Source organism: Euprymna scolopes, chromosome 12 (genome assembly GCF_053919585.1).
Source record: "Euprymna scolopes isolate OS-2025 chromosome 12, ASM5391958v1, whole genome shotgun sequence".
Classification (NCBI taxonomy): domain Eukaryota; kingdom Metazoa; phylum Mollusca; class Cephalopoda; order Sepiida; family Sepiolidae; genus Euprymna; species Euprymna scolopes.
In genome coordinates this window covers 113,912,523-113,925,730 of record NC_136493.1, presented here as the reverse complement: position 1 = coordinate 113,925,730, position 13,208 = coordinate 113,912,523, and the positions used below count along the sequence as shown (strand labels likewise).

At 39.7% G+C, this 13,208-nt stretch overlaps 1 protein-coding gene across 1 annotated transcript in view; it reads right to left on the bottom strand.

Moving 5' to 3' along the window:
* Window positions 1-351: 351 nt before the first annotated feature.
* The window catches only part of LOC145291461 (NADH dehydrogenase [ubiquinone] 1 alpha subcomplex subunit 10, mitochondrial-like), a 29,120-nt gene continuing 16,263 nt past the window's right edge, over window positions 352-13,208 (bottom strand). Inside the window, exons 7-9 of the mRNA XM_080137318.1 lie at window positions 8,235-8,344; window positions 5,340-5,454; window positions 352-530 (exon numbers count right to left, since the gene is read on the bottom strand). Of these exons, the coding sequence (XP_079993444.1) occupies window positions 465-530; window positions 5,340-5,454; window positions 8,235-8,344 (291 nt within the window). The 3' untranslated portion in view covers window positions 352-464. The remainder of the gene's footprint in view (window positions 531-5,339; window positions 5,455-8,234; window positions 8,345-13,208) is intronic.

Genomic DNA, 13,208 nt, shown 5'->3' with positions numbered 1-13,208 from the left:
AAAAACTTGAAGCATAAAAACATTTTCCCAAATTATTGGACTTAGCATTAAGTAACCTAAAAAAGGGGTTGAAATGCTGTAAAACAAATATTTTAAGATATAAACAACTCCAGGCATAAAAACTTTTGAAAATTACTGGATTCGGTCTTAAATAACACAAAAAGGAATGATACTGCAAAACTAAACAACGAGATTAAGTCTCAGAAGTACTTGTACCTATTGGAACCATAAGAGCAGCTTCCTGTAAAATTTCTTCCTCAATTCTCATTGCTGGTCGAGATACTGCTCCTAAAACTTTGCGATTTTCACTTAAGTTGAAAATTAATAGAACCAACAAAAAAAATACAAATGTGTTGTTCAATTATTTATTGTCACGTCAGTCCTACAACAAACTGAATTGTGTTTTTTATTTTTTTAAAGAAAAAAAAAAATGTTTTCTATAAAATAAGCTAAATGTGCTAAAATTATAACTTGAACAAGACGTTATCCTTCTCTGGATTGTAGCCTTTCTGAAAACTTGCTGCGGGATTCTGAAAAAGAAATGAACATTAATTTTATATAATAATCCCACAATATAATAGAAAATAAATACAGTTTAGTGCATTGTTTTTGGGTATTTTTTTTTCATGTTAGCAAGAGTAAAGAAAGCCTAGAGAGGAAAGCGAAAGCAGGAGAGAGAGAGTGAGAGAGAGATGAAAGTGAAAGCAGGAGAGAGAGTGAGAGAGAGAGGAAAGAGAAAGCAGGAGACACAGAGGAAAGAGAGGAAAGAGAAAGCAGGAGAGAGAGAGGAAAGAGAGGAAAGAGAAAGCGGGAGAGAGAGAGGAAAGAGAGGAAAGAGAAAGCGGGAGAGAGAGGAAAGAGAAAGCGGGAGAGAGAGAGAGAGAGGAAAGAGAAAGCGGGAGAGAGAGAGAGAGGAAAGAGAAAGCGGGAGAGAGAGAGAGAGAGAGGAAAGAGAAAGCGGGAGAGAGAGAGAGAGAGGAAAGAGAAAGCGAGAGAGAGAGAGAGAGAGGAAAGAGAAAGCGGGAGAGAGAGAGAGAGAGGAAAGAGAAAGCGGGAGAGAGAGAGAGAGGAAAGAGAAAGCGGGAGAGAGAGAGAGAGAGGAAAGAGAAAGCGGGAGAGAGAGAGAGAGAGGAAAGAGAAAGCGGGAGAGAGAGAGGAAAGAGAAAGCGGGAGAGAGAGAGAGAGAGGAAAGAGAAAGCAGGAGAGAGAGAGAGAGAGGAAAGAGAAAGCGGGAGAGAGAGAGAGAGAGGAAAGAGAAAGCGGGAGAGAGAGAGAGAGAGGAAAGAGAAAGCGGGAGAGAGAGAGAGAGAGGAAAGAGAAAGCGGGAGAGAGAGAGAGAGAGAGAGGAAAGAGAAAGCGGGAGAGAGAGAGAGAGAGAGGAAAGAGAAAGCGGGAGAGAGAGAGAGAGAGGAAAGAGAAAGCGGGAGAGAGAGAGAGAGAGGAAAGAGAAAGCGGGAGAGAGAGAGAGAGAGGAAAGAGAAAGCGGGAGAGAGAGAGAGAGAGAGGAAAGAGAAAGCGGGAGAGAGAGAGAGAGAGGAAAGAGAAAGCGAGAGAGAGAGAGAGAGAGGAAAGAGAAAGCGGAAGAGAGAGAGGAAAGAGAAAGCGGGAGAGAGAGAGGAAAGAGAAAGCGGGAGAGAGAGAGGAAAGAGAAAGCGGGAGAGAGAGAGGAAAGAGAAAGCGGGAGAGAGAGAGAGAGGAAAGAGAAAGCGGGAGAGAGAGAGAGAGGAAAGAGAAAGCGGGAGAGAGAGAGAGAGGAAAGAGAAAGCGGGAGAGAGAGAGAGGAAAGAGAAAGCGGGAGAGAGAGAGAGGAAAGAGAAAGCGGGAGAGAGAGAGAGGAAAGAGAAAGCGGGAGAGAGAGAGAGGAAAGAGAAAGCGGGAGAGAGAGAGAGAGAGAGAGGAAAGAGAAAGCGGGAGAGAGAGAGAGAGAGAGAGGAAAGAGAAAGCGGGAGAGAGAGAGAGAGAGAGAGGAAAGAGAAAGCGGGAGAGAGAGAGAGAGAGAGAGGAAAGAGAAAGCGGGAGAGAGAGAGAGAGAGAGGAAAGAGAAAGCGGGAGAGAGAGAGAGAGAGGAAAGAGACAGCAGGAGAGAGAGAGAGAGAGGAAAGAGACAGCGGGAGAGAGAGAGAGAGAGGAAAGAGAAAGCGGGAGAGAGAGAGAGAGAGGAAAGAGAAAGCGGGAGAGAGAGAGAGAGAGGAAAGAGAAAGCGGGAGAGAGAGAGAGAGAGGAAAGAGAAAGCGGGAGAGAGAGAGAGAGAGGAAAGAGAAAGCGGGAGAGAGAGAGAGAGAGGAAAGAGAAAGCGGGAGAGAGAGAGAGGAAAGAGAAAGCGGGAGAGAGAGAGAGGAAAGAGAAAGCGGGAGAGAGAGAGAGGAAAGAGAAAGCGGGAGAGAGAGAGAGGAAAGAGAAAGCGGGAGAGAGAGAGAGGAAAGAGAAAGCGGGAGAGAGAGAGAGGAAAGAGAAAGCGGGAGAGAGAGAGAGAGGAAAGAGAAAGCGGGAGAGAGAGAGGAAAGAGAAAGCGGGAGAGAGAGAGGAAAGAGAAAGCGGGAGAGAGAGAGGAAAGAGAAAGCGGGAGAGAGAGAGAGGAAAGAGAAAGCGGGAGAGAGAGAGAGGAAAGAGAAAGCGGGAGAGAGAGAGAGGAAAGAGAAAGCGGGAGAGAGAGAGAGGAAAGAGAAAGCGGGAGAGAGAGAGAGGAAAGAGAAAGCGGGAGAGAGAGAGAGGAAAGAGAAAGCGGGAGAGAGAGAGAGGAAAGAGAAAGCGGGAGAGAGAGAGAGGAAAGAGAAAGCGGGAGAGAGAGAGAGGAAAGAGAAAGCGGGAGAGAGAGAGAGGAAAGAGAAAGCGGGAGAGAGAGAGAGGAAAGAGAAAGCGGGAGAGAGAGAGAGAGAGGAAAGAGAAAGCGGGAGAGAGAGAGAGAGAGGAAAGAGAAAGCGGGAGAGAGAGAGAGAGAGGAAAGAGAAAGCGGGAGAGAGAGAGAGAGAGGAAAGAGAAAGCGGGAGAGAGAGAGAGAGAGGAAAGAGAAAGCGGGAGAGAGAGAGAGAGAGGAAAGAGAAAGCGGGAGAGAGAGAGAGAGAGGAAAGAGAAAGCGGGAGAGAGAGAGAGAGAGGAAAGAGAAAGCGGGAGAGAGAGGAAAGAGAAAGCGGGAGAGAGAGAGAGAGAGAGAGGAAAGAGAAAGCGGGAGAGAGAGAGAGAGAGAGAGGAAAGAGAAAGCGGGAGAGAGAGAGAGAGAGGAAAGAGAAAGCGGGAGAGAGAGAGAGAGAGAGGAAAGAGAAAGCGGGAGAGAGAGAGAGAGAGGAAAGAGAAAGCGGGAGAGAGAGAGAGAGAGAGAGAGGAAAGAGAAAGCGGGAGAGAGAGAGAGAGGAAAGAGAAAGCGGGAGAGAGAGAGAGAGAGGAAAGAGAAAGCGGGAGAGAGAGAGAGAGAGGAAAGAGAAAGCGGGAGAGAGAGAGAGAGAGGAAAGAGAAAGCGGGAGAGAGAGAGAGAGAGGAAAGAGAAAGCGGGAGAGAGAGAGAGAGAGGAAAGAGAAAGCGGGAGAGAGAGAGAGAGAGGAAAGAGAAAGCGGGAGAGAGAGAGAGAGAGGAAAGAGAAAGCGGGAGAGAGAGAGAGAGAGGAAAGAGAAAGCGGGAGAGAGAGAGAGAGAGGAAAGAGAAAGCGGGAGAGAGAGAGAGAGAGGAAAGAGAAAGCGGGAGAGAGAGAGAGAGAGGAAAGAGAAAGCGGGAGAGAGAGAGAGAGAGGAAAGAGAAAGCGGGAGAGAGAGAGAGAGAGAGGAAAGAGAAAGCGGGAGAGAGAGAGAGAGAGAGGAAAGAGAAAGCGGGAGAGAGAGAGAGAGAGGAAAGAGAAAGCGGGAGAGAGAGAGAGAGAGGAAAGAGAAAGCGGGAGAGAGAGAGAGAGAGGAAAGAGAAAGCGGGAGAGAGAGAGAGAGAGGAAAGAGAAAGCGGGAGAGAGAGAGAGAGAGGAAAGAGAAAGCGGGAGAGAGAGAGAGAGAGAGAGGAAAGAGAAAGCGGGAGAGAGAGAGAGAGAGAGAGGAAAGAGAAAGCGGGAGAGAGAGAGAGAGAGGAAAGAGAAAGCGGGAGAGAGAGAGAGAGAGGAAAGAGAAAGCGGGAGAGAGAGAGAGAGAGAGGAAAGAGAAAGCGGGAGAGAGAGAGAGAGAGGAAAGAGAAAGCGGGAGAGAGAGAGAGAGAGGAAAGAGAAAGCGGGAGAGAGAGAGAGAGGAAAGAGAAAGCGGGAGAGAGAGAGAGAGAGAGGAAAGAGAAAGCGGGAGAGAGAGAGAGAGAGGAAAGAGAAAGCGGGAGAGAGAGAGAGAGAGGAAAGAGAAAGCGGGAGAGAGAGAGAGAGAGGAAAGAGAAAGCGGGAGAGAGAGAGAGAGAGGAAAGAGAAAGCGGGAGAGAGAGAGAGAGAGGAAAGAGAAAGCGGGAGAGAGAGAGAGAGAGGAAAGAGAAAGCGGGAGAGAGAGAGAGGAAAGAGAAAGCGGGAGAGAGAGAGAGAGGAAAGAGAAAGCGGGAGAGAGAGAGAGGAAAGAGAAAGCGGGAGAGAGAGAGAGGAAAGAGAAAGCGGGAGAGAGAGAGAGGAAAGAGAAAGCGGGAGAGAGAGAGAGGAAAGAGAAAGCGGGAGAGAGAGAGAGGAAAGAGAAAGCGGGAGAGAGAGAGAGGAAAGAGAAAGCGGGAGAGAGAGAGAGGAAAGAGAAAGCGGGAGAGAGAGAGAGGAAAGAGAAAGCGGGAGAGAGAGAGAGAGGAAAGAGAAAGCGGGAGAGAGAGAGAGAGGAAAGAGAAAGCGGGAGAGAGAGAGAGAGGAAAGAGAAAGCGGGAGAGAGAGAGAGAGGAAAGAGAAAGCGGGAGAGAGAGAGAGAGGAAAGAGAAAGCGGGAGAGAGAGAGAGGAAAGAGAAAGCGGGAGAGAGAGAGAGGAAAGAGAAAGCGGGAGAGAGAGAGAGGAAGGAGAAAGCGGGAGAGAGAGAGAGAGGAAAGAGAAAGCGGGAGAGAGAGAGAGGAAAGAGAAAGCGGGAGAGAGAGAGAGGACAGAGAAAGCAGGAGAGAGAGAGAGGACAGAGAAAGCAGGAGATAGAGGGAATACAGAGAAAGCAGGAGATAGAGGGAGGACAGAGAAAGCAGGAGATACAGGGAGGACAGAGAAAGCAGGAGATACAGGGAGGACAGAGAAAGCAGGAGATAGAGGGAGGACAGAGAAAGCAGGAGATAGAGAGAGGAAAGAGAAAGCGGGAGAGAGAGAGAGGACATAGAAAGCGGGATAGAAAGAGAAAGAGAGTAGAGGGGATGAAGTGTGAGAGAAAGAGGTGAGGGAAAGAAAAATTAAGGAGGGAGAAGGAGAGAAAGATGAGGGGCGAATTGCCAAACTTACATCATCAAGAATAGTCTCCAATTCTATCAAGTCTTCTCCACTAATCATCAGTTCGGGGGCATCCAATGGTGGTTGAATCAAAAACAATGGATGCAATGTGTCCTTCATAGAAACACTAGAAAAAACAAATAAAAATAAAAAACATGTCTGAACAATGAACACCATTTGAATGTTTATTAAAAAAATACAAGTATAATTCCCTTTTTTCTTTCACCTTACAATCACTTTGGTGTGTCAACACATTTCAGAATCTGAGTGAATTACTTCGTAGACACCATCTTCGAATCTCTCTAATTTTTCTATACAAATGTTAAACCTGACATGAGTATACTTCTCCCAACAAGTTAATACTGGCCAAATATTCAAAATAACATAATATTCGAAGCCCCAATAAGATGCTTTTGACACGGCTATACACTTATTAATACAAGTAATGGTTCATCTAGTGATATTACATCAAATAACAGCACTTAGTTGTTATTTTACCAGATGAACTCTTGTCCTGGAATCCAGCAAAATTCAGAAAGGGACACAATAAAGATAACTGATAACATAAGTGACCAATTGTAAAGAAAATTAGTGTTCTTCACTTCTGTATTAAGTCCACATTCGAGAGGTAGAAGGGAATCTTGATTGAATGCTCGAATATCTATGTATCTCGTATCGAAATCAAATGTTAACCCCAGAAAAGGGGCCTCTTGAATTCTGAAAACTTTCTTAACTAAAATGGAAACAATTATGTACTCCTTACAACTACATACCTAAAAGAAATCAGAGCTGTTAAACCGGACAGCGATATGGGACAAGATGGAAAGAAGTAGCAACTAGTTGAAATCAGCATCTGTAATGATGCTGGCTGAAACAGAGCTTAGAATGAAAAGATAACAAAATACTAAGGTTATGTGTACAACAAGAAAAGAATCAGGAATTGTAGAAGATCACTATCGTTCCAGTAATCATAAGAGCAACAAGGTTTATCAAGAATTTCAAAACTATTTAGCAAATATACCCAGTGAACAAAGTGCAAGAGATACAAACAATTGCATTTTAAAGGATGGTTAGAAACTTTTAAAAAATCTCTCGGTTGGAGTCTTTGAAATAGCGAGTGAATGTTTGGCATCTAATAAGATGTCCCATCTCTAAAAAAAAAACCAAAAAAAAAAAACCAACAAAATTGAATTTTTTTTATATATATTGGGTGCAAGATATAGCAAAATGTAAATTTTAACCAGCATTGCATAACTCCTGAACTAAAATGGAAACAATTATGTGTCCTTACAACTAAACACCTAAAAGAAATCAGAGCTGTTAAACCTGACAGCAATATGGGACAAGATGGAAAAAGTAGCAACTCTACTTGAAATCAGCATCTGTAATGATGCTGGCTTTCCAGACAAGAATGAAAGGCTCATATAAACAAATTATAATTTGCATCTTGGTGTTTTCTTTCCATTATTCTCTCAATCTTTCACTATTTCCGAACAGTTACACCGTGCATCCACTGCATTAAAAGATAGCGTACCACGAACTACAACAAAGTTCCTTTGTATCACGAAGACTAAAACAAACTGCTTCGTTAATTAACATTACACACATTTTTTACAGTTTTGTCTAATCACTGAACGATTTACCCACAAAGTTCTTGTCTAACTCCGAAAATTACCTTCAAACACAATTTCGCTATTTAAAGTGTGAAAAAACAGTGTCTTCTCAAAATTTATCTCAGTTTTTCTATTATGGTAAGCTATGGTTGACCACCCCATCAATGTCTGTGGCTTCCTTTAAAAGTGAAAGCCAGATTATCTTTTAAAAAAAAAAAAAATTGCTGCTGTTGTGAATTCGACTTATTTTTTTGGGGTTATTTTTTATATTTTTACACTAAACATAAGTTCCTATTTAATTTGCCTATCCTATGAAAGCAGAGTCTGACACAAGGGCGGTTTTTAATGTGGGAAAAAAAAAAAAAAATTGCTGCTGTTGTGAATTCGACATATTTTTTTGGGGTTATTTTTTATATTTTTACACTAAACATAAGTTCCTATTTAATTTGCCTATCCTATGAAAGCAGAGTCTGACACAAGGGCGGTTTTTAATGTGGGAAAAAAAAAAAAAAAAAGAATCGAGCACCCCAAAAAGTGTCAGTCTGGTTTAGGGGGGGGGGATGTCCTATTCTAGATGGATTTCTCTTTCACTGACGAAGAACAACAACAAAAAAAAATGAAATACGGTACAAATACTACAGTTCTTATGCAAAATTCCTCTTATATTAAAACAAGCAAAAATATAAAAAATCTGTATGTGCATACCTGTGACGAAATGAAAATATCGTACTCCAAAAATTACACAAATTGATCAAGTTTTTATTTTTAAAAAAGAAAATCAAATTTTATGAGTATCTGAGCGGTAATTGTCTTACCCATCATTTTGAGAAAAAAAAAAAAAAAAAAAAATCATAATAAAAGGAAGATAAGTCAATTTCTACTTATTAAATTTCTTGTAATGCCTACAAATTCCCATTAATCACTTAAAAATTATTTTCTTTATAAAAATAAAACTACCTTATCAATTTACATGGTTTTTGGAATATATATTTTTTTAAATATGGGTGGAATTTTGGACAAGAACCAAAATTGCTCCAGTCTAGAAGGATTTCTCCTTCACTGACCCAGAACAGATGAAATATTGTATCAGTACATATACTACACTTTGCTCCTTGCTAAAAGGCCAAAATAAAAGTCATTCCAATTCATTTAAAACTCTACAATTCTTCGCAACAGTCAATAAATAAAATAACAATACACAAAGATTTAGCAACATGGTTCCAAATCTTTGTTCTGTCAACATGTCATCTCGAAAAATGAATCTTGTATTCTCAGATGGTCAAGGTATACTTACACCATTCTGTAGTTGTTGAAATCATCTTCTCTTCGTTGGCGCCATTCTTTGAATTTTATAGGTTCGTCTTCAACCTCAACTAAATTTAAATCTTCCAACTCTTCAACGATCTGTCAAGAAAAATAAGAAAATAAAAACTTAGAAAAAGATGAATTTAGCATAAAAGACACACACACATTTTTTTTCTTTGATGTACGCTTGATTAAACAACAGTGACAATGTCTGTTTCTTTTCTTGTTAGCGGGCCAGTGATTTAATGGTCTGCTCAAACGTTATTATCTCTGCAAACGTTTTCAACTCATGAGTCTTCATCAGACATGTGATGAGTTACAAAATTAAAATTGGTAAAATTATAGAGAAAGTTGATTAAAACTGTTTCCAAAAGCATTGGAGTATATCCTCCGTCTCCCCTTTAGTATCGAGCTTGGTTGATAATAGGTTTGTTTGCTTGAATGAGTAAGGCTTCAATGATGACGGGGCTCAGGTTGTAATTTGAGACAGCAAAGATGCATGTTTTTTATTAATATAAAATATAATATTAAGACAAGGTTCTATCTGCATCAATCCAACAGAGTGATAACAATGCAACAAAGTTTGGAAGTAATTATGAGATACTGCTGGAGTGCTCTGGACTATTGGTAATGCTGCTGCAGACATGAAACAATGCCTGAACCCAGAGTCATCTGATGAAGGTTCTGCTAGAAGCAATGCCGCTGTACATGCAACAGTTATTATATAAACATTTTAATATATACTTATGATGGGACCATTTTAATATATACTTATGATGGGACAATTTTAATATATACTTATATGCTAATTCTACCCTATGCGAACAAGCTAGGTAACATACAAATATCCGTGCATGAGGTCGCCAAACTAATCAAGAACCTAGATTCCAGTAAAGCAACTGGCCCTGATGGCATCCCAATTATAGTGTAAAAACAGCTTCAACCAGAACTTGCTCCCATACTTACGAAACTATTTAAGCGCTGCCTTAAGGAGAAGTGCTTTCCGACTCCCTGGAAGACCTCATCAGTTTGCCCTGTATTTAAGAATTCAGGTGATAAGTCATCTCCCTCTCAGTACAGACCAATAAATCTCCTGTGTGTTATGAGTAAGTTGCTGGAATCCATATTAAATAGAGAAATAGTCAACCACCTCAGCAGGAATAACCTTCTTAGTGACACACAATATGGTTTCCGCTCTGCAAGATCTACCGCAGATGTGCTGATGGTTATATCCCACAGGATTAGTGAATCTCTTGACAAAGGCTTCCTTTCTAGGGCAATTGCTCTTGACATATCAAAGGCCTTCGACAAGGTATGGTATAAGGGTCTACTTTACAAGATTTCCAGCTACGGTATAACTGGAAATGTTTTCTCAATCATTAAATCATTTCTCTCCGATAGGCTCATAAGAGTAGTGGTAGATGGACAAAATTCGGAGGCCTGCAATATAAATGCTGGAGTCCCTCAGGGGTCAATCCTGGGCCCAACTCTCTTCCTGATCTACATCAATGACCTCCCTAAACACATACTTAAATCATTCGTTGACATCTATGCCGATGACACGACCATCTACAGCAACACATCAAAGGCTGTAAATGACAAAGTTCTCTCTGATTCTCTCTCCTCTGATCTCGAGCGCGTGGTTCAGTGGGGGAAGATGTGGCTGGTTACCTTTAATGCATCCAAAACCAAACTCCTATCCTTACATCATCAACGCTCTGATCCCCACCTGGCATCAATTGTGATGGATGGCTCTCGTCTGGGTGAGGCCCCGTGTTTTGACAAGCTTCTGGGTTTGAACTTTACTCCTGATCTGAAATGGAACACGTACATCAAGTCTGTTGCCAAGGTTGCTGGAAAGATGGTGGGATCCTTCTACCGCTCCAGAAGATATCTCACTACTGATGCAATTCTCTATCTATATAAAAGCCAAGTACGTCCAAGGATGGAATACTGTTGCCATATCTGGGCAGGAGCTGCTAAAAACAGCCTATCCTGCCTTGACAGAGTACAAAATAGACTTTGTGGCTTAGTGGGGGATGCCCTTTTCTCTACCCTGCAACCTCTCTCTCACAGAAGAGACGTTGCGAGCCTATCCTTGTTTTATCGTTATTTCCATGGCAGGTGTTCGTCTGAACTCCAATCTCTGGTCCCCCCTCGCCAATCTTTCACGAAAAACACCCGTCTAGCTGAATCCACTGTGAAAAATTACCCCCACTCTATATCTGTGCCTAAATCAAAACGCGGATTCCATGAACAAAGCTTCTTTCTTAGAACTGCACGCCTGTGGAACTCTGTTCCGTCTGCCTGCTTCCCACTGGACTACAACTTGGATGTCTTCAAGTCCAACGTTAACAAATTCCTAATGAACCGCCCCCTTAAGTAAACACTTTGTCAAATCTCCACACTAACGTAATGTACTTGCAATAACCCTTATCCCTGAGTGGCTTCCGGGCCTTGATAAGTGGTGATCACTGTGTAAAAAAAAAAAAAAAAAAAAAAAAAAAATGATGGGACAATTTTAATATATACTTATGATGGGACAATTTTAATATATACTTATGATGGGACAATTTTAATATATACTTATGATGGGACAATTTTAATATATACTTATGATGGGACAATTTTAATATATACTTATGATGGGACCATTTTAATATATACTTATGATGGGACCATTTTAATATATACTTATGTTGGGACCATTTTAATATATACTTATGACGGGACCATTTTAATATATACTTATGACGGGACCATTTTTATATATACTTATGATGGGACCATTTTAATATATACTTATCATGGGACCATTTTAATATATACTTATCATGGGACCATTTTAATATATACTTATGTTGGGACAATTTTAATATATACTTATGATGGGACCATTCCAATATTTTTCCTGATTCCAATACAATTCCTGATTTCAATACTAAATTCCAGATTTTACCAAGAATTCTTCATAAGTTTTGGTTTCAGTTTTGATTATAGCTGCAGGAACTCGAGTTATATATATATATATATATATATTTTTTCATAAGTGTTGGTTTCGGTTCAAGCTGATGCACCCAAGTCATATGGATATAGGTTTTTATTTTTGAAATCGCAACTTTATAATATACTAGACTACTCGTTACCCGTTGGGTCAGTATGTTATATTAGCTATGGAATTTATGTATGAGCGTGACACTTGTGACGTAAAGAAACATTTCTATGAAAGTATATTAAAATGAAAAATCACGGACGGATCACTCAAACATGAAAAAAAATCCTCCCTATTCGTGTAAAGTTACCTATTTTTTCGAATAATCGCTCAAAAATTGAAATTTAAACATGATTTTCCTATGAATCAAACGCAGACAAAAGTCATTTAGCAGCAAAAACGCATATGACCCTACCGATGAGAAATATAAGAATGAAAAACCCATATTGGAATCCTTCAACCAAGTTATAGAAACTTAAAATCTAAAAAAAAATAATAAAACCTGAAGCAAAAAAATAAAACCTAAATAAATAAAATAAAATAAAACTAATATTGAAACAGATTAGTAAATGTGTCAACAAATTCACCGTTCTCACACAACTATTTTGTATCTAGAAATGTAAACAAAAAATGAAGGAAGGAAGGAAGGAAGGAAGGAAGGAAAAGGGATGGATAGAGAGTAGTAGTAGTCTTGGCTTTACTACAATTGTTCTTATGTTTGTCAACAGGTTAAAGTTGTTTAGTTGTAAGAAAATAGCGACAGTATAGTTGTAATAAAGAATAGTTGCAAAACACCCCCCACTCTTCCCATGTTAAATAATAATTTTGAAATAATAACGTTAATATTTCAGTGCGCAGGTCAAAATCTGCAAAAGAAGCGATTTGTGTTTATTTGTTTATGTTATTATGGGTTAATGTTTATGCGTGCATGTGCAACCGGATGTCATAAACCGGAAAGTGGGTTACATAACTTGTTACAAGGTCATTTGAGTTTTATAATTATATAGATAAAAATCGATAGTACATTAACTCTATAATATATATGAAATCTGCAAGAATTAAAATATCATATTCAAATGTATTTTACCACAGAGATATGCCAGGCTTCCCTGCTAGCTTAGATAAATACTTTTGCAGTTTTAACAAAAGAGCTACAATAATATCAGAGCGTCTCCATTTACACTGAACATCTACAGAATGCCAACATCAATATATTACATATGAATGAGTATCCTGTGGAATTTCCACAGGTCCTGCTCGTATTTATTATTCTATTATTACTCCAAGCAGTGGAAGATTTTTCCTAAACCAAGAAAGATAATTAAAGGAATCATTTTCGGCATCAGAAAATACGAACAATTTTTTCCAATTCTGATACTCCAAAAAGTTCCGATTTTTGTGATTCCCAATTACAATTTATCGTCCCAACATTAATATATACATATTTTTTTTTTTTACTGAAATAAGAAATTTGATATTTATGTTTCATCATTTTAGACATTTGAACCGCTTTAAATCTAATTGGAGAGGTAAAAAAAAAAAAATCTGTTCTTGTCCAGAATTCTGTACGATGTAAATATCTGTGATGAAACGAAAATATCATGCCCCAAAAATCATGTAAATTGATCAAGTAGTTTTATTTGTATAATGAAAATCAGTTTTAAGTGAGAAATGGGAATTCGTTGGCATTACAACATAAAGCTTGCAAGTTTGAATTATTCTTCAGTTATTATCTCCTTTCATTTTTTGACCATTTTGTAAATGGTGGGTATGACAGTCTCTTTGGTTACTCAGAAAATTTTATATACTTATTTAAAACTACTTGATCACTTTACATGATTTTTGGAATATATTTTTGTTTTGTCACAGGTATATACATCATACATATTTTTCTTTTGTTTTATAATATAGGGGGATTCTGGAACAGAACCAAAACTTTCCTATGCCAAACATGTAAGTATGTAGGTTAAA